Raw genomic sequence first — 23,904 nt, 5'->3', positions numbered from 1 at the left:
ACTCTGCATACAGGCAGCTTTCACTATAGGAATATGCTCCCTTCCTATGGCTGAAGTCAAAGCATGCCTTGTACACAACCGTTATCTTCTCTCTGTGTGCCTGCCTTAGGAAGGAAGCAGGCACCTTTGTAAACACACTTGAGTACTGAAACCTTGCAGATATAAAGACCATCCTTCCTGCCAGAGAAGAGTCTTTAGTTCTAAGGATTAAGTGATGTTTCAGTTATTCAAGTGCAGACAAGGATGGGCAGCCCTAATCAAAGTGGATTGAGGCATCCTTTTCAAGCAGTTTGGAATCTGGTTTTCTTTCCCATTTTCTCAGAGCAAATTCCATAGTATAAAAATGGGGACACCACAGATATAGCTTTGTGCACTCACTATCGCTGGATCCTCGTGAGGATTGCAGAGAGGACAGCTTGCACTTCAATTGTGGAGCATGTGCAAACAACTGGCTTCTTCTGGTCCTGAAGGAGATCAGCCACATACTGGAAGTAAAACAAGTAGTAAGCAAGCAAGCAGTGGAGGGATTTGGTGCTCTGTTTACACAACTGCCACACAACACCCCTTCTTCCCTGATTAGCAATCACTGGCCACATGACCTCAGACAAAAGGTTTGGTAACAGAGCACCATTCAGCACCCTGGATACAAGCTTAACATGACACAGTTACGACTCAGGTGATGGAAATCTGAAACTCATCTTATTGCTGCCCTAGTAGGTAAGAGATGGGGAAAGCAATCAAGGTGCAATGGGACAACAATGGGTATGAAATATTGTGTGACAGACCCATTTGTTTTAAGATGATTCCCTCCTTTTCGAGGATCTTGTTCCAGTCACTTAAGGTCCTGGCTTATACGAAGGAGGGTTCAACAGGACAAAGCAGAATCCCAAGATAATCAACCCAGACATGGCCTCTCACTAGCACCAATGTACCCTTCCCCTTTTCCCATTGGCAGAAACATTCAGTTACTGCATGACATTCAGTGAAGAATCTGGGTTAGCTGTCAAATTCTGAATATGCTAACTTTCATTCTATATAAGACACCTGGCTTCTAACCACACGGCCTCAATGATATAGTTAAGATAAATACATTTTCTCTACATATTGACATGAGACAGGGCTTGGGGTGAATTTTAATGGCCAGTTGAAGGGGGCAAAATTTCTTCATGGCTCTTCATTCCTACTGCTTATCCTCTTGCCAATATTGCACAGTCCCGTTGGTGCTTAATTTTCCATGTAGCTTAGCTTCAGTGACACAGATTAAGCACAACCACTTCTGATTGCCAATAATGCTAAATTGAGTTTACCTAATAAATCAAACAACAATGAAAAAATGTGATTAAAGTGAATAATTTATCCTGCTGGGACTGAATTGCAGGATCTGGTTCTGATGGTTGGGGAAATTACCTTTATTAACTAGTAATAATAGGACATCCACACTCGTTATCTTAGTACTGTTAAACATTTGTATTGGAAGCTTCATGGGGTAGGGACCCACCTATTTTTTATGTTATTATGTAAATTGTTACATTTACCAATGGTGCATAAGAGTATTACTATTGTTTTATTATTATTAAATAATAATGACAATACTTTGCATTCCTTAATATTTGAGGAGCAAGTCTAGGTTTCTACAGGCAAAGCTACATTCTGCACTCAGAAAATGGAACCAGTTAGGGACAACAGCACACATTCTTTTTTCCAATTTACTTAATTCTGTTGGCCAGAGATTGGGATGGTGCAAAGAACAGGACAGACGGACAGACAGACAGACAGACAGACAGACAGACAGACAGACAGACACAGACAGAGACACAGACACACACACACACACACAGCAACAACCTCCTTACCTGGCCTTGCCAGTCAATAGTATTCACTAGGATGATGTTTTCTGGCAGGGCTGAGTCTGACACTAAGATTTGATTCAGCTGATCATAAACAATCTTGCGAGGAATCTGCTGGGGGAAGTTGCATGGTTTTTTAAGCATGGTTCATTGACATAACTCCTAACTCAAATATAAAGCAAAATAATCTTATCTCCAACATGGAGCAGGAAGGCATATGTCATGAGAGGGGATGGGGAGAGAAAGAGAAGCATTCCTTTTATTCTTGCTGTATGACAATACTTCTAAGATCACCTTTTAATACTATGGGAAATTACATTCTCCCCCACAACTTATTTACTCCTCAGCAGGTCACTATAATTTGAGAAATGCACATTCCTCTTGTCTATATTTATTGGGCAGGTGAAGGGGAAAATACTTGTAGCCCTTGTGCTGTAAAAAAAAAAAAGGTTCTACATAAGTGGTTGGTATCTGGAGAAAACTCAGAAAATAAAAAGAGGACTTTGGACAAGCTTCCAAGTCTGAGGGATAGTGGGGGGAAAGGTTTTGTGTCTCTCATAACAAATGCTCTTAACCCTTTACTAACCATATAGCTCCAATCTCCTTCCCTTCTTGGATTTAAGTTTAGAAGCAAAAATTCCAGTGTGGTGATTAGAATGCTAAACTAGGAGGTGGGAGACCAGGGTTCAAATCAGTCATGAAGCACCCTAACATGACCTAGGACTAGTCACTGTCTCTCAATTTAACCTACCTCATAGGGGTTTTGTGAGGATCGCATGCATGGGTGAGGACCATGTATGCCACCTTGGAGCTCCTTGGAGGAAAAATGGGATGTAAATGCAACAAACAACTTTGCCTACTTGATTCAGGATCTCTTTAGAGCTGAATACAACTGGAAAGATACTGCAGTACTTCAAATAAGCTTACAGCAACTAGCTACCCCAACAACAGTTGGCTTTTATCAAGTCTGTATTTAAGGAACGCCACCTCCACTCCTCCTCCAAAATTAGGAAGAGTGTTTAAGCCCCAGAGCTGCAATCTCGGAATGCTGGTTACCTGTGTACTATGACCCAGATCTGGTGACCTTTCACTGTCTGAACTGTTAGTTCTTTCACTGAGGGGTTTTGACAGCTGACGCTCTTTGAGTGGGGTGCTGCGTTTCTGCCGGGGCGTGTGTGCAGCACTGTCCATTTTGCTGTGAGCAGTAGAGAAACAATGATATTAATGCCTCATCTTCTCCAAACTTACTGAACATGGAAAGAAGAACGCAAACCATGTTATACCTGCAGGGGAACACAGAAACTTTGATCCAAGGTCATTGCAAAGAAACTAGCAGAGTCTCAGAACTAACTGATCCCATCTTACATTTAATACTTGTGAGGAAGCAAGCCAGTCAGCCAACAGAGCCTTGGATTTTTTTTCTAGCTCCACTAAGTTGAGACAATAAATTATTTGCAAGGGTGTGTTTGTGCCTGCAGGCTTACTACCATAGTGTGACATCTAATATCTAACATCTTACAACCCCCAAAACAACACACACTGCCAAGTTTCTAGCCCTCATTACTGCAGAGAAAAATGAACACCCTTAAGACTATATCAGCTACATAAAGTGAATGTTAAGAAACATAAGGAACCTGGTGGCAATGGGGGAGAAAGAAGAATGCACACAACCTTGGGTATCAATTACTGCAAGTTCATGATATGGAGAGAGAGAGAGCAACTCTCAGAGGAATCACAATGCAAGCAGGTAGAAAAACAGCTGTAGACTCAGTCTTGAATTGGATGCTACAAGGAAACCCCCCTCTATCCAGTGACATTTCCCAGAATGGTAATGAGCCTGAGGGAGCCTGAAGGCACATCCAACCTTCTGCTGCCATCTGAGGCATTCAGCAAAAGGTGCAAACTGAAGGACAAAACCATGTGCCTCATTCTGAGAATTTGCTGCCCTCTGGAAATAAGTGGATCATAGAGCTGCCGCCATCGCTGAACAATAAAAAAAGGAAACAAAGAGAGGAGGAGCTGAGCAAACAAACAAACATATAGTGCTGCCAAGCATGTCTGCCGCTAAGCATCTGCTTTGCAAAGGGAGAAGCAGGAGGGGCCCTGGGAATGTATCACTTTTGCATTTAAGCAGTAGTCATCTGCTGCCTCCCCAAGCACCACAGAGAAAGGCAAATGTGGCACATTTCAGGTAACAACCAAACAGCAAAGACTTCTAACAGAGCAAAGCACTTTGGGGTCAAATTCTTACCCAGGTGCCTGAGTCACAGGAATTTAGCTGAAGCTGCAGCGTTTGCTATCAGAAGCTGAGTGCTGAACTCTTGTGACTGAAGAGTCACTACTAGCCACAAGAAAACTGAACAACTGAGAAAGACATGAGGAGCAACGGGTGGTGAAGGCCCAGTTCTATTGCAACTAGCCCATGGTTTCCATTCCTTGGCCGCACTCCCAGAGTGCAACATTTAGGCTCAGCACAAGTGAGGCCTTCCTTCTAAAGCATAACTGCCTTGCTGGGAGGAAGGAGGTGGGAGAAGAGGAATGGAATAGGGACAGTGCGCAAGGGACAGCGTGAAATGAATGGAAGGCTGATGAATGGGGTGCGTGGAGGGATGGGTGTAAGTGTGTGGAAAGCTGCATGGGTTTGCCTTACCCACTAAGGGAACGCAGCTCTTGGGAGAGGGAAAAGATTCTCCATGCATGACATATGGGCAGCTAGAGTCACCCTCCTGACCCCCAACCCAAAAATATATACATTTCCATGAACATTCAGAATGCACAAAAGGGGGCACGTTATTAAGCAGCCACCAGCCCAGTGAATCTTTCCATGCTCACCCACTACCATTGTTCGGTAGCGAGCATTCACTGGAGAACACAGAATGAATCAATCTTGGGAGAAGCAGGTATGGTTACTCAGTGTCGATGGAAAGCATTCTGAAAATAAACTCTGCCCTTATGCCTTGTTATACCTCCCCTCACCTGTGACCTGCCCTGGGCTGAGAGTTTCCTCTTCATTTATACAACTCACCCCTTTCTTCCTTTTATGCCTTGACAAGGCTACGTAAGCCATGCCACTTTCCAACCCCTCCTCAAAACCCTCCTTTTCTGCACAGCCTTTGGTTTACACCCCACCCCCCAAGTCCTCAGATCCTATTGAAATGAAGCCTAAATATGTGTGTCTGCAGTTTGCTCATATTTCATTCAGTGCATCTTCCATTGTCCCTCGCTGTTGTGACTTAAAAGTTCATTGAGGTAAGGACACCCCCCCCCCTTTGTGTTTCTCAAACCAATGTGGGGTAGTGTATGAATGCAATCTAGGTAAATTACTCAGGAACAATTTAGTAAAATCTCCTCTTTTCAAGACAGCTAAAGAATTTGATGCTAACCTCCCAAGAAAAGATGGCAGATGCTCTTCAATTGCAGGGAGGAGGAAATGGTCTTTTTTATCCTCATCTTTATCTCTTTGGCAAAAATACAAGCTACTAGCTTCCCTGCCACAGGAATTTCAGCTATACTGTTGCTAAAGGAAGGAAGGAATCTGTGGCCCTACAGATGTTGTTGGACTACAAACTCCCATCATCCCTGACCACAGGCCATGCTGACTGGAGTTTATGGGAGTCCAGCAACTTCTGCAGAGCCACAAATTCCCCAGCCTTGCTGTAGCTGACAGAGTGCTCTGACCAATTTCAGAATAGCAATATGTAAGCAAGCAAAACCTGATGCAAATACCTAGGTGATGCCATGCTCTGAAGATCTCCCTTGCTGGTCTTCATAGGTGTCTTGACTTTTTCTGGGATGACCAAGGTGGTGGTTGAGTCTCCAAATGTATCCTGACCGTTTCCTTCCTAGAGAAGGGAAGAGGAAGAGCATTCAGAATAAATATTAGTCATAAAAGTAGGTGATTACTGCTGTTAGCAAATGTCCTCACCAATAATATAAAGGACAAATGTACCTACCAGTGTATCTCCTTCGTTGATACTGTCATCTGCGTTTTTATTCCGGGTAGGTTTCAGTTTGTCCCCCATGGATGCTTCCATCTGGATAAAGAACAGTATTGGAGAGAAATAGGGGGGAAATGAAAAAAAGCAAGCTGTGATTCAGAAGGATCATGTTTACAATCACTAGGTGATTTGTTGTTTATGCAGATTATAAAACTAGGACCTTTTTACTTCCTAGCATTGGAAATGACAACAATTGATCCTTAGCATCAAAGGTAAATCACCCTTCAAATCCCTGAGAAACCCAGTTTCCAAACACAAGTTTCTAGTTCTTCAGGAAGGGAACTTGTGTTGGAGTCAGAAGGAGAGGAAAGGCAAAGAGTTTTGAGATGTCATGTGGCCCTGCAGTAGTTGTTGAACTACAACATCCATCACCACTGATCACAAGCCATGCTCTAGAGGGGAGTTTTCTATGAGAAGAGCCTTCAGTGCTGGGGCAAGTTTTCCCATTTTCTTTATTACTAAGCTTTAATTGCAGGATTAACAGCACCTAAAGGAAGGGGAGAAGAGTTTCAAAGAACTGCTTCCAAATTGCCCTGCTGTCCCATCCACTTTTAAATATTAAAAATAATAAATATGAATATAAATCACAGGAACTGTTACACCTGGCCAATTTGATCCCTTCTACACACTCCACCCTTCATTGGAATACAGGTGTGTGCATGCACAGCTAGAGGCAGATTGGGGTTCATCTTAACTTTGCAAGCAGCATGTAGACAGAAGACAGACCAATCTCATTCATTTGAGACAGGACACAGCAATCAGTTCACAACAGTGGTTCTGAAAAACATTGTTTCCACATGGACACAACCAGTAGAATATGGTAATACTTCTTGTAAAAGGCTGAGATTGGTTTCCTTCTAAATTAATTACAATTCACCATAATCATAAGGTTGGTAGAGTGAACAAGAACTATCTATGGCTCCCCCATCCTTGTGACTTACTGGGCTGGTGGCATCCTTGCCGAGGCTCCCTTTGCTGTTAAGGCTTCCAATTTCAGTCTGGGAGCTTGACTGTGACATTCCCTCAAAGAAAGGCCTAGTATAGAACAAAGCAGAGAAATCAAGAGGGGAGTAGGGAGAGACATTCTTACGGGGGGCAGGGTAAAAAGGCTGACTGACATTCTTAAAAAACAATGTAGTTAGATCACAGCAGCTATTCTTCTCCGTTTAGAACTTCCATCTGCATTAATGGCGGAACAAACCATGACTTTCTTTTATAGATGATCTACAACAGGGATGGGAAACTCCTCTGGTCTCCATTCATGAAAGGAAGAAGCATTATCACAGTTCAAGAGCAAATTCCAGCCAGGCAAACATGTTTGAAGAGGCTGTGGAGCAGGGACAGTAAGAGATGTGGCACAGACAGAGCCCCAAGTGACAGAGAGGCCTGGAGAGTTACTTTCAACCCTTGGGCTTGAGGTTCCTCACTCCTGTTCTACAATATTGTTTACTCCCTCCGAAGGGCTGAAATTTGACTCCTCAAGTAGTACAGTGGGGGAAATACTACTGCAGGAAGCCTCTGCCAAATTTTAACTCATCACCCCATTGTTTCATTTCTTTATAGCTGATGACAACTCCAAACTCTTGGTTTAGAGTTCTGATTCTGATAAACATAAAACGGGGAGCCGAGGCAGAGAAAATAAGCTATTTGGGACAAACTACAGCTCTGATGCCTTAATACAGGCATTGGAACCTTTCGGTAAATCAGGTCCACATTGTGCATGACAACTTTCACCTTGATCCTTCCCTGTTGGGTTGTTTGCTTGTTATAATCTAACCCAGGAAGACTCATCTACCAGGAACTAAGATTTCTAAAGAACAGGAGGGGGTTTCCTAAGGAAGAAACCTGGAGATGGGAGGTATCATGGCTTCAGGAAAAGGACAGAAGCTGTCTTGTTACTAGGGAGAAACTGGATCCTTTTCAGCTGCGAGATCATTTTCACCAGACAACCCATGAGAAAGTTGCTTCTGCTGGTGCTGGTGCAGACTTCCTTCATAGTAACTTGCATGCATTTTACTCTCCATTGGGAGCTCTTGTTCTGCTATATTGAAATTTGGTGGGGTGTTCATGGTAGGGGTTACCAAGGACCTTCTAAAGAGTGGCATGGGTGGTTTAGAAATGCCACTCCCTTTCAGATTCATTTTTCGCTATCCTATTCCACAAGACATTTGGGACTTTATTAGTTTGTAGGAATCAACTTTCCTGATCAAGTTTTATCTTTCTGCTAGGTGTTTTTTGTTTTTTTAGTTTACTGTTGTTTAATTAAATAATAATAATCAACTTATCTGTATTACATTTGTGTCACATCATTATGTATTTTGCTTTTATTGCGCTTGCTGCCTAGTAAACAAAAACTGCTTTCTAATGTAACAAACCATCCTTGGTTGAAAAGGGGCAAGATACAAATAGCTAATACAAGTGTGCAGTAGATATGGTTGTGTTTCTTTTCACTTTTTGTTTTCTGCCTGGTCCACTAGCTACAATTAATAGTGGTAATGTGGCCTCTAGACCCAAATAGCATGCCTTCCCAACCTAGCAAAAAGCAGCTGTTCCTTCTCTTTCATCATCCACATCCCAAAGAAAAATGTTCTGTAAGCCTGACTAACATTTAGCTGACTTTATTATACACACACACACACACACACATGTGTGTGTATAATAACAACAGGAAATTAAATATATTTTTTAAAAATCAGCTAATTTTTTTATTTTATTTAGCTGACTTCTTAAGCATTCAGTTCAACTGGATAGGGGGTAGAGACATAGGGAGACTGGCTTCAATTATCTGGGTAGGAAAAACAGGAAATCAGAATGGCTCACAGGCAAGCCACACATGCTGAAGTTGGGATCAATTGTTTTTTGACAGAACTGTAACATAATCCAACCACAAAGATTAAGCTTCAGTTTAAAAGATAATCACTAATATAATTCTGTAAAAGAAAAGGAAACGGGAGAAATGCAAATCCCAAAATCAGGGAGGGGTGCAAGGTCCACCCTTCAACACACAGACAGACAGACAGACACACACACACACACAGAGAGAGAGAGAGAGAGAGAGAGAGAGAGAGAGAGAGAGAGAGTGTGTTATGGAACAGAATGACTGCACAGGGAGCTGAGTGGGTTGGCAGCTACAGTGGAAGAATCCTGTTGGAAGAGAATGTGTTTCCTTAGAATGGAGGCCAGAGGAAGAACTCTCCCCCTCCCTGCCTCAATTATGCACAAACTTCACTTTTCTTTTTCCTATTGCATGCTTAGAACTACAGAACAAGGTTCTGCACACTTCATGCAGCCATCCAAATACGACAGGGAATGGAATTTTATAAAGACTCAGAGTGCTTGAAAATAATCCACCCCTAAAAGTGGACAAGTCTGAATATATGTCATGCATGTCAACAAGCATATCACACAACATGCACATATATTTTCCACATAATTCAGCTTTATGAAAATCTTGGGGCTTTGTATTTTATAGTTGCTGGGTCTCAAGGTGGCAGAGTAAAGCTTTAACAACAGTGGGCATTATTGACAAAAGGTTCCAGAATCAAACCATAGAAGTCAGACAACACTTTCCCAAGGGCTGGTATCTGGTTAAAGAGCCCTAAAATTTTAACAGCTGACAGCAACCCTGTATCATCTTTATGCATAGTGATGCATTCTGTCGCCTCATTCAGTCAAAAATAGAAATCTTTTTGATGTTGAAAGAAAACAAAACTTAAGCATAGTCACTCAGGCTTCAGAGTTTTGTGGAAGAACAGCGTATCAGCAATTTTATATCTCGCACAGGAATCTTGGTTCCCAACTCTGACACACACACACACACACACACACAGGTGTCCAACTTATCCAGTCACACTTACTTGAGTTTTGGCTTTGGTGTGCTGAGGATGCTCTCTGTATCTTCCATCTCAGGGCCACTGTCACTTGGGTTGTACATCTCCAAGCTATCATAGAGCTCATCCAGATCCTCTTCTACCTCCCGAATCTGCTCCCTGGAGACATGTTCCAGTCCAAAGCCGACCTGTTAAAAAAGACAGTGTTACCAGGGTGCTCAAAGCTCCTATGTTCCAAATACACTGCTTCCTATTCTTTAAGACAGGCCCAGAATTATTTGCTTCTCAGAGGGGCAACTTTCTGTTAAGTTCCATGCTGTATCTTCTTTCTGCATAGTGATGCAAATGTGTGGTATCTGAAACTGGGGCATTGCCAAGGAAGCATCAGTCAGCCAAACAGTTTCACCTGAAAACTATTAGCAAATCTTGTGTCTTCCTTCAGATTACACAAAACTATATTGCTTTGTATTCTTAAATAGATAAGCAACAGACACATCTTATAATGAAAATACAAGACAAAAACAGCAAGGCAAATCATCTTCTGATTGTACCCACGCATGCAGACACCTGAACCATACTTTCCAGAGGTAAAAGGAGCTCCTGCTACTATGATGTAAGCAGGGTTCCTCCTGTTTTCTCCAGGCCATACCAATAATCCCAAAACTACCCTCATAAAACTGCTTAGGAACTTTGGAAGCTGCCTTATACTTCCAAAGTAATCCATCTAGCCAGAATTGTCTACACTGACTGGCTTCAGGGGTCTTTTCTCAGCCCTACCAGATGCCAAGGATTGAAACGGGGATCATTTCCATGCAAAGCATGTGCTCTACCGTTGAACTTCAGCCCTTCTCTTTAGACCAAACATTGCCAGCTACATTTCATGTGGAAATTGTCATCATGGAATACACACTTATTACCACAGTTTTTTGTAAAATAACCAGGAACCACACTTGCAGGAATCTAGACCATAAATGTTGTCATACCTACCTCATCTGATACCTTGAACCGCTTCAGTAAAGCCACAAACTTCTGCTTAATATTTGGCTGCTGTGAAAAAGAGGTACCATTTGTTACGAAAATTGATTCAACACCATTTACTTATTAGAAAGGCCACCTATCAATTGACTAGGACAGGCACAAGCAGAGTTCTTGAGACACAGCGCATGATGAGTACTGAGGCTGGGAGAGTGAAACACACACTGAAAATCCTAAGGCAATTCTCCCCACAATTTAGCATCCCAACCACAGAACATGATGGTAGCAGATTTGTCAGAACACCACACCATATATAGCTGAACCCAAGTACCACAGTATGTTCAACAAGTCCATAAACCTACACCAAATGGGAGGGGGAAATAGTAGCTCTGCAGCACAATGCCAGAAAAAAACACCTCTGCAGAACCTCTGCATTACTCAAACTCTTCTTCCAGTAACTGGTCCAGAGCAACACTGCTTAGCTTGCAAACCTGATAAGAATGCAGCTCTCAACAGTTCAGCTTTAAAGCGTACATATTTCATGAAGGTAGCTCAGAAAGTTAGTTCTCAAAGACTCATCTTCAAAGCTAAGCATTAAGGAGCAATGCATACAAAGGGGGGGGGGAGATCTTATAAGTGCTTAATTTATTAAAAAGCAGGTCAAGACTGCCTGGAAACTCTGCTGCTACCCCCTGAGATGTGGGAATGTGGTGGTCAACTAATGGTTGTTCTCATTAAGCTCTGCTTGAAAAAAGCTCACAGATTCTTTTTGGTAGAGTATCGAAACTCAACATCAAAGGTCAGCTACTCATTCTGTAACTTGGTACTAAAACAAATCTGGTAACAGTCAATTAGGCAGGTATGGCTGAATACCAGCATGGGAGACTCCTTTTTAATACAGCTTCTAATCACACACAAACCAACAGAAGTTTAATATTTGGCACATTTTGGCCACACAATACAGGAGGTAAACATTTGCTCTTCTTGAGGCTATGAAGCATCTTCACCTCAGTGTGTTACAGCCACATAGTGGGTCTCACCTATGCCTGGTCTCTTGGGATTACCAAGCAGACAGATGCAGGATGGACTGGAAGTTGGGGGGGGGGGAGAAGAGGCAGGCCCCAAACTCCTCACCTGACAAGTCCGCTTGCAGTGCTACTCACCCGAGTAATTGCAGAAGCTGAGGTCAGTTTCCTCCTAGTCTTTTTCACCTTCCTAAGGTCCTCCTCTTCATAAAACAAATCCTAGGGGGTGCAGGGGAGAAACCACTTCAGAACACAAACAACTCCCAGCCACATAGTTATGAACAAGGTCCTCCAAAGCAGGACAAAATCTCATTCTTTGCCCATGAAATGTTAGGGATACCAGGCTTGGCATTTTGATCTGGCTTCAAATGACTGAACACAGCCAGACATGAAAATTCCAAGATGGCCAACACTGGCCAAAGCTACTTAGGAAGCCTACGTATTTTATTCTCAGCCATTCCTATTCAGGATATTAACTGGTAACAGGTTTGCTTCTTTTGTCTTTTAGTTAACCTCCTCAGATCTATGACACTTTGAGCCAGCCTTCAGTATTAGAAATGCCATGGTCTTGTCCTAAGGCACTTTTGGGTTGATGTAGTAACAGAAAAAGAAAATGTAACAAGCTGTTCGTTATCAGTGGATTCATTAATCCCTCCTGCTGGGTTATGTTAAAGATTCAACTTTAACAAACAACAAGAGATGGTTCTTCTTTTGCTGAATGCTGCTCATATAACATTTGCTTATAATTTGAAGAATTCCTGGCTTCCAATATTGGTTGGTTAAATAAAGCATGGGGCATAGTTTGTATGGTCAACCAAACCATCAAGAGAGAAGGCAGACAGCATTATGATAAATTGGCTGAAAAATTAATCACTTTTGTTATCTATTAAGTGAATAAGGTTCAGGAATATATAATTTGATACTCATTGTTGGGAGTGCATTAAAGCCACATTGAATTTTTTTATATTGCAAACAATGCCAAAGGAATCAAAATAACATATAGTTTTGTATTCTTTGTATACTGCATAAGTGAAACTACTTTGTTAGAGATTTGTAGTGCATGATACAGCAGTGGTTAACTGCTTGTTGTTGCTATTTTAATTATTTGTGTTATTATGCTAATCTGGTTTTTGTGTTCATACGGTATTTGTATAATTTTGGTTGGAAGACTCACTTTCTTTTTTTAAGTGCCATACAGCCAACTCCCATGAACTCTTTTCTGCTACACTTTGTTCTTTCTAATCAGCTTACATCAGGATTTGGTGAGCAACTATTTTTAGAGGGTTCACCTGGCTCCTCCTCGGGTTTCCAACTCAGCTTTAATAAACAACTAGAAAAGGTTAAAATGAATCTAATGCAATAAGGGATATTGGAGAGGGAAGTAGTACACAGGAACTATGATGTAATCATCTGTGAACAGGTGTCAGAGTTCCCAAGTTCCTTTAGGAGTCTGCTGAGCAATCCATTCTCAACATGCCCTCACAGAAGGGACTGACTAGGTGAAAAGAGAAGCTTACCTGTCCGTGTAGGGGGTCATCACTCCCCTCCTGTTCAGACGAGAAGCTCTCCTCTTCCTCCTCTGAATAGTTGTCAATGTCAGGAGAGCGATCTGGAGGATAGTTTGAGAGTTATGAAATGCCAACTTGCCAAACTTGCAACTAAACTGAATACATTTTCATACGCAAACTGGAGTCAAGGCTGCCCCAGTGTGAAGGTTCAAGGGACAAAGATCATGCAAATTCAGGAGAATGTAAAGCAAGAAGGCAGTTGGTTGTTGAGTGGCCAGCATGTTGTGCTCCATCAGAATATGTAACTTCTCCCCACTTTTCGTTGGTCGCCTTGTCTTACTGATTATACACGTCATGAAAATCAGTTCTAGGAGTCTCATGGTGGATTAGTAAATTGTTTCCTGCATACAGCACAATAAAGTGGTAGAGTCCCGAGGTGTACCACTTCAGGGTGCAGGTGAGACATATCCCTTTTTACAAATTATTCTCTATTAAAAAAATCCAAGTACTTAAAAAGTTTATTTCAATATGTGCATGCTGCCTTTCTGTGCAAAGTCCTTCCAAGGCAGAAAGCATAAAACAAATAGAAAACTAACTAAACAGGGAGCTGGATGAATCTCTCTCTGATACTAGTTTTGTTTTTCCACTTGCAGGGAGGAGGGCACTGTTTGTTATCAACTCAGACAGCAGGTGAGAGAACCCCCCCTTTATGCCCTCCAAATTAAGCAAACAATCTACCCTTGTTACTTTAGGATCCTATCACCTCACTTGACTGCTTGTGCAGACTAGATTAGATCTTAATTTTTGAACTGGCAGGAATGCCAACAATTTTAATATTCACAGAGTCCCAGAAATACAACAAGCACATTAGGTGAGCCAGTAATAAATAAAATCGCCCCATTAGTACTTGACAGTAAGCCATAGTTAGGAACACCACAAAGAAGCAGCTTCAACTCATGGTTTGTTACAGAAAATATGAACGATGAGCACTGGGCCACATGTAACACTAAGCTAGCTGCTCTATCATTTGTTTTTTTTTTGCAGAGCAAAATGGGGATAACTGAGGAGTTTGCACTAGCATGCTGCTTGTTGGCAGGAAGCCTTAGCTTGTTTCCTACTATGACTTACTGTGTCCTTCAAATCAAGCCAATATGAGCCTTTTGAATCACAACTGAAGAACATGATATTTCTGTATCATACCAGGGAAATAAAGCAACCGGAGGGATCTGCATTTAAATATTCATCCAAAGGGTCAATTCAAGTCGGACCAGACAGCATAAGTAGCTATGAAAATCATTGCATCTGCATAGCCCCCATGGGTGACCTCAAACTTGATATTTCTCATTCACACTGACAGCTCATCATTCATTCTTGAGGATGGGGCTTACCAGCAAAACAGCACAATTCAAGATTCACAACTGTCCTCTCCAATCAGCCAAATGCTCCATCAAGCCTAATACATAGTCACCAACAGCAAACATTTCCCAGATATTTAGGGGAAGTAATTAAAGAGACTATAAACATAGGCTAGAGCCATTATTTAGGCAGACATTTCACAAATGAAATCTGCTTTTATGGTGAGCCTGACAAAAGCAGATCCCCCTCTCTTTTCAGTGTGCCCATGTGCCATTGAAGTGACTTCAGCTATCTGAATGAGCTTTACAATTTGAACTTGCTCGTCTGCTACATTCAGTAGGGATTAGGAAATGGAAGTATATTATGCTGGCCTTAGTGGGATACCATCTAACACACGGGCTTAAAGCAGGACTTTGAATCTGCTTGACTGCTGCCCCTTCAACTCAGACCTAAGTCACCAAAGTCTATCCCCAAGTCTGGCAGTAGGGGTTGCTTTTAAGCAAGCTTGAATCCTGATTAGTGAACAGTATTTGAATGACAGGATTTAAGTCTCACAAATGCAGACTAAAAGGACAATTGTGCCCAAATCCAACCCCATCAGCATCATTCTCACTGAAGATGGCCTATATGGAATAGAGAGAATACTGGGCTGGGTTTGCAGAGATCTGGGTTCAAATCCTTACTCAGCCAAGTAGCCCACTGGGGAAACCTTGGGCCAATCACTTACTCATTCTCTAATTAGCCTAACTCACAAATTGGTTGCAAGGGTAAATATCATAATACCGTATTGGCCCGAATATAAGCCACACCCAAATATAAGCCGCACCTTTAAAATTGGAGGGGGGGAGGAAAAAAAGAAAAAAATGCCCAAATATAAGCCGCTCCATTTCTTGCTGCTCCTGGCTGCATGCTGGGGGGGGGCAGCATTGCCTTTCCCCTTCCTCGCTGTCTTCCTTCCCAGCCTTGGGGGAGAGGATGGGGGACTACGCGTGGGGCAGGCACCACTTCACCACGCTCCTGCCACTGTTTGCCCTGTGCTCCTGGCTGCATACCGTAAGGTCGCAAATAAAAGCCGCACTTTAACTTTTCATGTCCAGAATTTTGGGGCATATTTGGCTTATATTCAGGCCAATCTGGTACCTCACCACCACCAAAGATACACAGGCATGCCACCCTCAAGAACAATACACAAATGTAATTTTTAAAAAGCTGTCCCCATTTATTATATCCATTCAACAGTGGATATTAGTTTACTGTATCTTGCGTCTTTCTCCACTATAAAGAGTATAAGATCATTTTTAGATTAAAACTCTGACACTATGCAACTAAGTGAACCCATTTCCATTATTCTCAGATAAAGGCACTAATAACACTGGAGCCTAGTGTAATGACTTCATCTCAGTTCCCAGCTTTCCCTGGCATCCGGTCACTCACAACATTGCTGGTAATAAACCCAAATATCAGAATAAATCCAGCACAGAGTCTACATCTCCATCAGTTTCCTTAGCAACCAGATTTATTGCCTAGGCAGCCATCCAGGAGGGAGTAGCATAAAGCAGAAAAATCCAAGACAGAAGGCTAAATATAGCAGTGTTTGAAGGAATTAGGTTGGATTGTCAAAACAAGACACAGCAAGAGTGGACATTACTGTACTAGATCCAAAAAGCATTGGGATTGCTCTCCTGAAAAATTGCACACTTTAAGACTAACAACTGAGCACACCACAGGCTGCCAAGCACCAGCTGTAAGCCTGCTGCTACAAGCACTCCTTTGCTTTCACTGTGCCTCAAGCATCCATATTATTGGCACTAGGACAAAATCAACCACAGCAGGGAATCCAACACAAGATTTCCTCTGCTTTGTATGGATACATGTATGCACTGGAGAACATACGAAGTTGACTTATAACCAAGTCAGCCCAGTGCTGCTCACTCTGATTGGCAGCCCACTGACTGGCAGCAAATCACTAAGATCTCAGCCACAGGCTTTCCCTAGTCCTGCTACCAGATGTCTTTTCAACTGGCGATGCCATAGATTCAATCTAAGATTTTCTGCATGCAAAGGCAGCCCTTAGCCACTGAGCTATGGCTTAGCCAATCAGCACAAGACAAGAGGGGAAAACCAACAGAGCAGAATGCAGCTTTGCTGGCATAGCAGCTATATAACACTGCACATGGGCAGAATAAGCCAACTGTATTTTGGAAAGTCACAGATTTAGAATTTCATTTGGGCCACATTTATCACTCCCAACCTAAAGTAGTTTAATAGGCATGGTCTCCCTCCCCACCACAAGGAACTGTGGGAATTGCAGCTCTTAGAGAATATTGTGAGTCCTCTCTGTAATAACAGATACTTTATGTGTCCCATCCCCTTCTCCTGCTCCACTACAAAAGACACCCTAAATATCTGGGTGCTGTAGAAACCAAAGGTGCATACTCAGAAGCAGCATACAACAAATTTCTTGTGAAAAAATGATGAATCAGATTTCAATCCAAATACTGCAGATATGTTTTGGTTTGCTTCTGTTGAGAAAAGGTTGTTAAGATGGCCATGGAAAAATGGTTGCTCACTCTTGGTTCAATACAAATATCCAAGGGAAGCAGAGCAACTGCACCAGGAAATCAGAAGCAGTCTGGGCAGACAACCTTCCTGCATCTAAAACCTGGAGTTTCCCATGGTGTTTTTATATTGTAAACTGATCTATGATCCTCGGATGGAGGGTGGTATAGAAATTAAATTATATAGAATGGTAGTATACAAATTAAAAGTGAAAGAAATGACATGAAATTTTGACAACTGTTTGAGGACTGTGTCCTGCATTAGTACATGTCAACTACTGGGACTGCTCAAAATTCAGAAATTAAAGTCTTACAAACATTCTTACCAGATAATTTTGATTTTAGTCCTTCATGGTCTATTGGTTGGCTGGACAGGGAATAGATTTTAATTTCAGCGACAGGGACAGAAACATCTTTCACGTTACTGTGGAGTCCCAGCACCAGGGCTCCTTCACTTGGATGCTGCATAACCTGGAGAAGAAAAACAGTACAATTTCAGGAATGCAGCCAGAAAGCTTAAATACAGAGAAAACAGCAATAGCAAAGTGGCTAGATGATCTGATTACGTTTCCTGAAAATTGCAAAACTAAAACGCACAGCAGGCAATTATGTAAGTCAATCTACTAAAGAAAAGAGATTGTTACAGCAAGGAAAGTGAAGCACACACCAATGTGAGCCTAAGACAAAAAGCTCGACCAACTGGGAAAGCTCATTCTTGTAAAAGGGGCTAAACATACAAAATAGTGATGATGGAAGGGAGAAGACAGGCAGTGCTATGGATGCAAATGTCTCCAACCTACATTTGGCACAGCATTGCTAGCGACTGAACTTAATTTGCTGAAACCTTTTGCATTCCTACCCAAACACCATGAAACAAATTTACCTCTCTTTGCTTCTCCAAATATCTGTTTATAGTGCCACAACTTTTGTGGAGGGAAATATATAAGAATATAGGAAGCTGCCTTACACCAAGTCAGGCTACTTGGTCAGTTTAGCTCAGTACTGTCTACACTAATTAATAGTGATTTCAGACAGAAGTCCCTCCTAGCTCTACCCAGAGATGCTGAGGATTGAACCTGGGACCTTCCTGCATGCAAAACCTCACTGTCCAAGCCTGCACTTCCCCAAATCAATTCTCACACTGTAGTGGTGGTGGGGAGGGGCTCACTTTTTAAGTCCCCTTCAAAAAATGTAGTGTGCTTTCCCAAGAAACATGATCCAACTAGGAGGTATAATCAACATCTATTATTTTTCTCAAGAAAACCAATTCTCTCAACTTCCCTTACCTCAGCCATATTAATAAGGCCAACAGCTAGAGTTTTGTAGCCCAAAATGGTCCTGTTTTTGTACCGTTTCCTTCGCTGCAACATGATCTGCAGCTTGTTGGCATCTCGCTTCAGGAAGTGGGGATACTGCAAGAGGAACCCAAAGGAAATGGCATGTAAATAAGCTGCAAACCAAACTTGTACAGCAGTAAGTCCCGATAGAAGGAGATCAGGCTGAGTGTAATGTTTTCTTGAACCAACTTTAGTACAAGAATTGCAAGTCTTCAGGTTATAGATCGCTCAATACTAATCTGTAGCTATTGACAGCATATCTTTTAAAAAATATATATGTTAGGAATTTAGACAAAACATATTATCTTAAATCATATCAACCTTAATTCCCCCCCATTTTCCCCCTCCCCCCTCCCATAAAACAACCCCCCCTCCCCTCCCCGCCCCCCCGACTTCCCTCAGTTCCAATCTCTGGTTTCTCGATAAATGCTATTATACTGACAGCATATCAAGATGGTCAACACAGTAAGCTTCAAAGCAGTACTATCAGCCAGCTGGCCCCACGTATCTTTCCCAAAACTCATAATCTTTATGAGCTAAAATACTCTCCAGATGATTAGGAAACCGTTTCAAATGGCCCAATCAATATATTCCATTCAATTCATGCCTTCAAAAGGATTTTAAAGTGTGAGGAAATGTCCCATTGTATAGTTGCTTGCCATTTCTTAGAGTCAGGAATGACGTTCCAAAAATGGTTGCCACTTCGGTATAAAGGACATGGGTCTAAAAATGGATCCAACAACTGTGCAACTCAAAAGCTTACTTCCCCATGCAAGACAGCTGGTTCAGGAAGAGGTAATGTCTGAACTATTCTGGAAGAAAACTCGTTAAAACAAATTGCACATCACCATCCCCCAAACACCCAGATTCATCACCTCCTGGCTTTGTGATTGCACTGGATTTTACTAGCAAGGAGAAGAGGATAACATATAAATCCTCTCTGTCCCATCTTAGATAAACACTTCAGATGCTTTAAGAATGTAATTCACCCCGTAAACAGCAGTGAAGCTGAACAGTTTAGTACAGATTGCATACATTTTACAGTTCTCTACAGGTCCAATGCTTTTTAACACCATGTGCTGAGAAATGGCTATTTATGTAGCATGAAAGGGAGAAAAAGAAGTTGAGCATTTTCCCTGAAGAAAAGGAGCACAGAAGAGAAATCCACTGGAAAGCTATCTTTGACACATTGCATAAGCCTCACATTCTCAATCTGAAAAGCTATCATGCTAGGCACACAGCAGGAAGAGTGTGGCATTGCTTCCTAGGCATATGAAAGTGTGGGTGTAACGAGATTTGAAATTTCACAGCAATCTCTCTTCAAATATCCCCAAACCACTGTACAGTTATTAAGCTTCTTGTTTAGAAAATATGAAGCACACTAACACTATGCTACTTCCAAAGGAGTAGCCATGTTAAACCTATTACATTAAAAACAACAGAAGTTTTGTGGCACCTTAAAGACTAAGGATTAGATGGTAAGGTATGTTTTAAAAAGTTTTTTTTTAATAAAGATTTTCTTGGTTCACAAACATACATCCCTTCTCGCTTTTTTCAGGTTGTACAGTCTTCCTAACAAATCAGTTACATTTGTTGTGAGACATTAGTGTTGAGTACAGTATTAGAGAAAGGTCCTAAGGTATGTTGATGAAGTTTATGGAGAAAGGGTCTTCTATCCCTTCCTTCCCCCAGCATCCCTCCCCTCTATGCACCGCCATTAATTTAGTTAAAACTGTATTTACCTGCAAGGAGAAAGTCAACTGAAGCTCCGTTTCCACAAGTCCACTGACAGGTAAGACAATCTCATTGGACCTCAGAATCCTCTTTGAACCCTGCAACTCACACAGAACAAGAGGCATGCATCATTGTTTTTAGTCTTCAACATGGGGGTACTTGAGCCCCAAACAACATACTGAAGAAACCAGTACAAGAACACTAACACAGTATGTACTAATTTTTTAATCAATCCAGGGAATTGGCCCATTTTCAGAGCCATTTTCAGGCATTCCTCAGGGTGGGTGCTACTACCAAAGAAGCCCTCTGCTTGGTTCTCTGTGACTCCACTTCTTGCAGTGAGGGACCCGCCAGAAGGCCCTCCGAGCTAGATCTCAGTGTCTGAGCTGAATGATGGGGGTGGAGATGCTCCTTCAGGTATATAGGGCTAGGATGCTAGGCTAGGCACAGTAGGTTAAATTTGAACACGAAGTTCCACATAATGAATTAGAGAGTCCAATGCTCCAAGCCAGACATTTTGCCCATTCCACAGGAAAATGGAAAAGCTTAACACTACCACCACCCCAAACCCAAGAACAGGAGAAAGGGAACTGGGTCTCTCCAGAGCTATACACAATTGGCAAGCCTTGCAATTGCTATGGCCAATATACAGCTTGAAAAATTCCTTGCTCCCTTATTACACGTACCTGCAGTTTCACTGCAATCACCACAGAATTTAGATCTTTGTCCATCTCTTTCAGCATGATTAGCTTTTTCAAGGTCAAGCTGAACAATCTGTCAAGTGAAATGAAATAAAAAACATAGATTATAGATCAGGGATTCCTGAAACAAAAACTTTTACATAAATACATTTGCCCATTGTGAAAGGACAAAAGGTTTACCCTTTCTTGAACTATAAAGCACCTGGAACAGTCTCTCCTCTCCACTTCCAGCTCCCCAAACAAGGCTGTTGAAATCAGTATTTTACTGTATATTTCTATCAAGAAAATGATCAAGAACAGCACACTCTTCCAGCCTTCCAGAACACAAGGCAGCTTAGGAGGCAGGGCAATGCTACCAATTTTGTCCTTTACCTATCATGAATTCTCCATATGTAGGCAATCTGAATCCATTTGGCTCAGATTGAAACTTGAGTGAAACAGACTGTTATCTTCAAGTATGCCAAGAGGCACAGAAAACAGATTTCCGAGTGGCACTTGCCAGGAGGATAAGTCCTTTTCATTTCATTTTTTCAACACATACATGCACATCTCTTTCTGTGTGTACTAGAAAGCTTTCCATTTTGTCAAGATTATAAAGTTAATATAATAATGTAAGCAGAAGCTAAGAATTCATGCTGGAAATGTTATATAAAGGATAAGCTCTTGTTGCACTATTGACATTTCTACAATAATAAGCCTTTTATCTGTTTAGAACTTTCTTGCTTGCTTAACCCTAGAGGTTCTGAAATGGTAATACTAGGTTTAAAATATGGTACAACATTTCGTTTGGATGTATTGTGCATAAAGTATTGATAATTAATCAAGTTATTTGTGTGTGGCTACTTCAGGACCCAGATGACTACAGGGAAAGTGGAGGTCAAATTTGAGAGTCTAAAATGCAACCTCACACAACACAGAAGGAGAGAACTCACGTGCACAGGAAGGAAACTGGGTTCTGAACTTGAACACAAATGTCATCACAACATTTCAAAACTTCATGAGATTTAATTGCTCACTAGCAGGAAGCTTGTTTTCACAGGTTTATTTCCTGGATAAATTCATGTTTAAGTCATTTGGATATTGTGCAAAGGAACATTATTTATTCAATTTCTATTCTGCCCTTCCTCCTAAGGGAACCCAGAATCTCTGACCTCAAGACTAGAGGGGAAATTTCCCATGTCTGGATGCTAAAGTTATGGTTGCTCTTGTTTTCATTATTTTAATGCAGTCATTACTAAATCTGCAGGCATATACTCTCTCTCCTGGTGTTTTGAATTTGCCCCATTCTTCCCCGTCAACAAGCAGTCCTTGTCAACAGTACTGACAATGGTGCAGGAGAGTTTTCAGAACATAAAAACAAGTCTGTGGAAAAGATGCTATTAACAGGAATAGCTGTACAAATTTTGGTTGGAAATAGATCTTAATTCCTCCAGCTGCCAACCTAATTCTTCCTGGGTCCTGAACTCTTGATACTGTCTTGGGATTGAATTGTCTTGACAAACCCTGGCTTTGAAAAACCTGGATCCTTGAAATATAGTCTGAGTGGAAGCATATTTTCCTCATCAATGGACCACCACTGGAGCCAACAGATCAACACCTTCACCTTTGCAAAACTACCCTTTGGAACCTCAACACCACAGCACAGGTTTTTGCAGCCCTTTCTATTACTCTGCCCATTCACTGCCTGAGACAAAGTTCACAGTTCCCACTGGTATTGAATGGTCTTCCTTCAATGTTACATAGCTCAAGTCAATTCTTCCATACTTCTGGGGTGGGCTCATTGTGACCAAGGTTAAAAACTTATAGTCCAACATAAAAGCCCAGACATTTTTGCAGGAAGTGCAAAGAAATAATGCAGCTATGACAGAAAATTCAAATATGTCTAGCTCAAATTGGTAAGATCCAGACAAGTGCCAGCAGGATTTGAACACAGGGCGGAAACTCAGTACAGGGTGGCTCCAACTCCACCCAGAAATTACTACTGTACTTTGGTCCCCAAAGCTTTCATCTAAATTAAGAGCAAGGTCAAGTGTAGGTTAGCCGACAACTAGCCTTTCCCCTTGAGGTGATGCAGTTAATTACTGTAAGGCATCTTTTAGGAATGTACACTTTAATCTACTGATTAATCAACTGAAGCATTGATATCCAATTAAAAACCCCACCATTTATCAGTGGTAATGAGAGCAAAGCAGAAATTCAGGGCTACAAGATTCATGCAGGCCACACAGATGTGCCGTTTTTCTCCTCCCTACACCCAATTTTATGCAAAAGGGAACTAAAGTATGACTTCTTTCCAGTCTGTATCCAAAGTGAGTTCAACTTTCAAGTGATGTTTCTATGGCTTCTCTTCTAAAAATAAGACCAGATAGCTAAAATCCATATTCATCTTAAAACCTCAAGTCTCCCATCACATTGAAGGGCCTTTAATTTGCTTATTTGTTCAGTCAATATTAACAGTGTTATTTTCTTTTAGCAGGACATGCAATATATTCTGTCCTTAATCTATAAACAAGTTCTCACACTTAAAGAGGAAACACAGTTTCTTTCAGAATCCCCAACAGGTATTTTTCATTAAGGCTTTTTTGATGCATTTAAAATTAATAAATTTAGTTTAAAAGCCAAAGGGCTACAGAATAGTGTGTGTTACTGAACAGCAAAAGCTAACAAAAATAGAACTGAGTGGGAATTGCTGCAAGTGACTGAGTTTCAAACTATCCTGTTTTACTTTTAGCATTTTTAATTCCACCATTTTATAAACAATATATTCAAAGTAGTATACAATGGAACCTTGGTTCTTGAACGCCTTGGTACTCGAACATTTCGGCTCCCGAACACCGAAAACCCAGAAGTAAGTGTTCCAGTTTTCAAACACTTTTCGGAAGCCGAACATCCAATGAGACTGTCGGCTATTGTTTCCAGGGCGCCTGCACGAATTGGAAGCCACACCTTGGTTTCCGAACATTTCAGAAGTCGAATGGACTTCCGGAACGGATTACGTTCAAGAACCAAGGTACCACTGTATAAGAATAACACAA

The 23,904-nt window shown here is 41.5% G+C and overlaps 1 protein-coding gene across 3 annotated transcripts in view; it reads right to left on the bottom strand.

Annotated features, from left to right (window-relative positions):
• PACS1 (phosphofurin acidic cluster sorting protein 1) overlaps positions 1–23,904 on the bottom strand; it is a 72,372-nt gene that overhangs the window by 18,892 nt on the left and 29,576 nt on the right. Inside the window, exons 2-15 of one of the 3 annotated variants that reach the window (XM_083591049.1) lie at positions 20,855–20,942; positions 20,177–20,266; positions 18,384–18,509; positions 17,424–17,568; positions 13,193–13,284; positions 11,814–11,894; positions 10,663–10,719; positions 9,703–9,863; positions 6,787–6,880; positions 5,801–5,881; positions 5,574–5,689; positions 2,904–3,042; positions 1,854–1,961; positions 379–485 (exon numbers count right to left, since the gene is read on the bottom strand). In XM_083591049.1, coding sequence (XP_083447175.1) covers positions 379–485; positions 1,854–1,961; positions 2,904–3,042; positions 5,574–5,689; positions 5,801–5,881; positions 6,787–6,880; positions 9,703–9,863; positions 10,663–10,719; positions 11,814–11,894; positions 13,193–13,284; positions 17,424–17,568; positions 18,384–18,509; positions 20,177–20,266; positions 20,855–20,942 — 1,485 coding nt within the window. Of the gene's footprint in view, positions 1–378; positions 486–1,853; positions 1,962–2,903; positions 3,043–5,573; positions 5,690–5,800; positions 5,882–6,786; positions 6,881–9,702; positions 9,864–10,662; positions 10,723–11,813; positions 11,895–13,192; positions 13,285–17,423; positions 17,569–18,383; positions 18,510–20,176; positions 20,267–20,854; positions 20,943–23,904 lie in introns of all 3 variants that reach the window. The other 2 variants (XM_083591047.1, XM_083591048.1) reach the window with 2 other exon arrangements.

This window comes from Podarcis filfolensis, assembly GCF_964270895.1.
Source record: "Podarcis filfolensis genome assembly, chromosome: 16".
In the NCBI taxonomy this organism is placed as follows: Eukaryota; Metazoa; Chordata; class Lepidosauria; order Squamata; family Lacertidae; genus Podarcis; species Podarcis filfolensis.
Note: the sequence above shows the minus strand (reverse complement) of the source record. Positions and strands in the feature narration are given on the sequence as shown.